Source organism: Gavialis gangeticus, unplaced genomic scaffold (assembly GCF_001723915.1).
Source record: "Gavialis gangeticus isolate Ggan-Ray unplaced genomic scaffold, GavGan_comp1, whole genome shotgun sequence".
NCBI classification, from domain to species: Eukaryota; Metazoa; Chordata; order Crocodylia; family Gavialidae; genus Gavialis; species Gavialis gangeticus.
Genome location: NW_017728992.1, coordinates 51,132,105 through 51,135,461, shown reverse-complemented (window position 1 = coordinate 51,135,461; position 3,357 = coordinate 51,132,105). Strand labels below are relative to the sequence as shown.

The 3,357-nt window shown below is 44.9% G+C and overlaps 1 protein-coding gene across 3 annotated transcripts in view; it reads right to left on the bottom strand.

Moving 5' to 3' along the window:
- The window catches only part of DSP (desmoplakin), a 55,047-nt gene that overhangs the window by 30,000 nt on the left and 21,690 nt on the right, over positions 1-3,357 (bottom strand). For all 3 annotated transcript variants that reach the window (XM_019522322.1, XM_019522326.1, XM_019522335.1), the window contains exons 7-8: positions 1,997-2,158; positions 770-874 (exon numbers count right to left, since the gene is read on the bottom strand). In XM_019522322.1, the coding sequence (XP_019377867.1) occupies positions 770-874; positions 1,997-2,158 (267 nt within the window). The remainder of the gene's footprint in view (positions 1-769; positions 875-1,996; positions 2,159-3,357) is intronic.

Below are 3,357 nucleotides of genomic sequence, written 5' to 3'. Positions count from 1 at the left end.
TGCCCCCAGTTGGAACAGGGGCAGACCCTGCTGGTGCCAGAGAAAGGGAAAGTGAGGAGAGGGGCAGAAGGGGGGCAGAGTTTGAAAGGACAGGTAGGCACAAGGGTAGGGGGGATAAGTAGGAGACAGACAGCAGAGGACTGGCTGCCTACCTGTCCACCTCCACTGCCTGCCCCAACCACCTCCATACTGCCTGCCCCCTACTATACCCACTGCCTGCTTCCTTACTGCTTCCCCCACCACCTGATCCCTACTGCCTGCCAGGGGTCCCTGCCATTACTTTCCCTGATGCAGTGATGGTGGGGACAAATTTAAGACAATCCGCCAGTAATTCAATTCTATACATGGAAAATTATAACAAATATATACATTTCCCATGTATAGAATCTAATTGTGGGGGGCACCATCATAAATTCACAGTCCTCTTGGATTTGGGTAAATATAGTACTGACAGTCCTCAAAGAGGTGTAGCTGCCTTCAAAACACAGCAGGTAAGCAAGGAGAGGAACAAAAAATAAGATGCCTACCTGCCTGCAAGCCATTTCTCAGGGAAGTCAATCCCTGGGAAGTACAGGAACTTAGAAAGCTTCACATGAAATATTAATTTTCTCAATGCATGCTACACTTTCAGTTTTTTCAACAGATCTCCCTGGAGCAACCTTCCCACAGAGGACTAAGTTTACAGGCCTTCCACTTCACTGAGAATGTCACCTGCCAAACAGCTATGGGATCTAATTACAGCAGAAGCATTAGAAGCAGTTTAAGTTACCTCAATTTTGTCAGAAGCAGGATGCTGGCTGAGCACGAGTTGGTCACTTTCCTGCTTCAGCTTGTTAAGTTCTTTTTCTTTCACCTCCAGCTGGCTCATGCGTTTCTGTGCATACAAAGCAAAACATGAAACAACTCTCAGAAGCCATTTAACAATCATATTGTATTCTCTTTATAAACTTGTAAAAGATTATCACATATAACTGGAAGTCCACGTCCACTAGTGATAGCAGAAGTAGTCAGAGGCTAATATACAGAGAGGGAGATTGGATAGTGGAAAAACTTCCTAATTGTAAGGACAGCTCCTTCGCCATGCCCACTGGCTGCTAGGTTTTTAGAGCTGAAGGGAAACAACTCTACTTCCTGATGTTAGAGAGTGGGCGTGCCTGCATGAGATGCTTTACTGCACAGTACAGCCAATCAGGATTCCCCAGCCTGGGTTCCACAATTGTGGAGCTCAGGCTGGGAGATTAGGATCTCCCAGCCCAGGCCCCACAACCAGGGGACTTGGCCTGAGAGATAAGGATCTCCCAGCTCAGGCCCAGTGATTGCAGAGCCTAGAACTCCTCCTGGCTGCTGCAGAGGCCCATTGCAGGGCCACAGGGAATGGGAGCAGTCTGCTGCTATGAGTACCAAATCTGATCCTGCTTCTCTGCACATGTGCCCAGGAGAGTTTGCTCTGAATTAGTTTACTTGAGAGTAAACTGCTCCCAGATTATTGCACGTGTAGCTGCTGTGGAGCAGGGTCTAATCTCTGTGTGAAGCAACTTTCTTGATCCTTGGCCTTTGTGTTGGGTGTGCCAATAAGTACTAATAGCAATAGCATTTTTTTCCTATATGTGACTATCAGTCCTTAAGGAACTGGCCTGAAGTCATCAAGCTATTTCCAAAAGGGCACCACAGATACAGAGATTTTAAGGTTATAAGATACTACAACTTCTCGTTGATCAAAGAGAACATCTGCCAAAAAGTATTCAGTCTTGATTTAAACACTTGAGACAGGAGCTACCCAAGCAGAGCAGATGAAAATATCTACAGTAATGTAGTTGCAGGTGTGAGGATCAAGGGGGGTAACAATGGCCTGTGAATACAGAGAACTGGACTCTATTGCTCAGGAAGCCCCTTCCAGGCCCTTTCTTAAGAAATGACGGGATTCCCATCCTATTGTCAGTCTTCTGGTTGCACAGTCATTACAATATTCCACAAAAAGTCCATGGTGCTAACTCACAGAGAAAGCCTCCTGCTTTCTGGCAATATCGGTGTTCCTGTCACTCCAGTCATAGAGAAGCTCCTCTTCCTCACAGTCATTGATCCACATGATCTCTTTGCTAGTGGCCTGGATGAGGTTCTGGAACTGACGCAGTTGATCCATTCTCTCAAAGGATTGTTTCTACAAGGAATTCCCATGAGGAGCAATAAAACAAAAAGTAGGTCAGAATCTGAGCGCAACTTTTTTTACGCTTGCAAAAATTACTGTAGGAAAGCTTATTGGAAATAAACAACATGGACAAAAGTGTTTGGATTTATTAAGAAGCAGAGTCTAGAAAGTATTGGCTTCTGAAACCAATGGGTTCAACCGTGAATGTACTAGAACCAGAATAGCTCAATATATGAAAATGAACCATGGAATGGGGGCTGTTGGTGCATGCTGTTAAAGGTGGGTATTTATTTACTTCTGAAAGGGGGAAATTATCTTAGATAATTCTACCAATCTAAAAAGCAGTAAAATTTGCTACTGTAATATGTACACTTCTTTGGAAAGCCTAGCAAGGGAGAAGTCTGCTATAGTTCAGACTATTCTGAACTTTAGGTGCTACAGCAACAAGTGTTTTTATAGGAAGAAAGCTGCAGAGAGTAGAAGGATGGTTGGGGGGGGGAGTGCCAGTTCTCCTGATGCCCTCCTGCATCATGTTACCATTACCACTTGGCATTCATATGCCAAGAGTATAACAGACACAACTGATTTTGTTAATGAAGAAGTCTAAAAGTGCTTTGATGCATAGAGAGAGAGAAAGAGACAGGGCTCTAAACAAACTAAAGCCATTGTCAGTAAGTTATGTTCTAAAATCTAGTCTGCCTCTTCAAAACATTAACTACACTCCTCTGTAGACTGGGCTTAAGTAGGATTTATGCCAGGGGCAGGCAATTATTTCCGGCGGAGTGCTGCTTACTGAGCTTTGGCAAGCTGTGGGGGGGCTGCATTTGTAGCCCCGCCCCTTGACAGACACCCCGCCCCCTGGTTGCCATCTTGTGACTGGAAGTCCCACCCCCTAAACCCTGACCTTTGTCACCAGAAGTCCCTCCCCTTGACTCCAGAAGTACTCCTTTCAGCAAGGGGTTTTGCCATCTCGGAACCAGAAAAATACCAAATTATATTCTAAAAAGGAAACATCTACAGCATTCATTAATTTGATTTCAAAAAATATTTCTGTCCTGATTTACATGCGTTTGTGTAGTGTACATAGAGGTGATTGCACAGTAGCTTAAAATGAAGTCTTACTCTTGTATATTGTGGGGGGTGGGTATAGGTTTGTGGGGGGCTATGGGTGCACGGGGTGAGGGAACATGGGGGTGTGTGTGTGGATATGT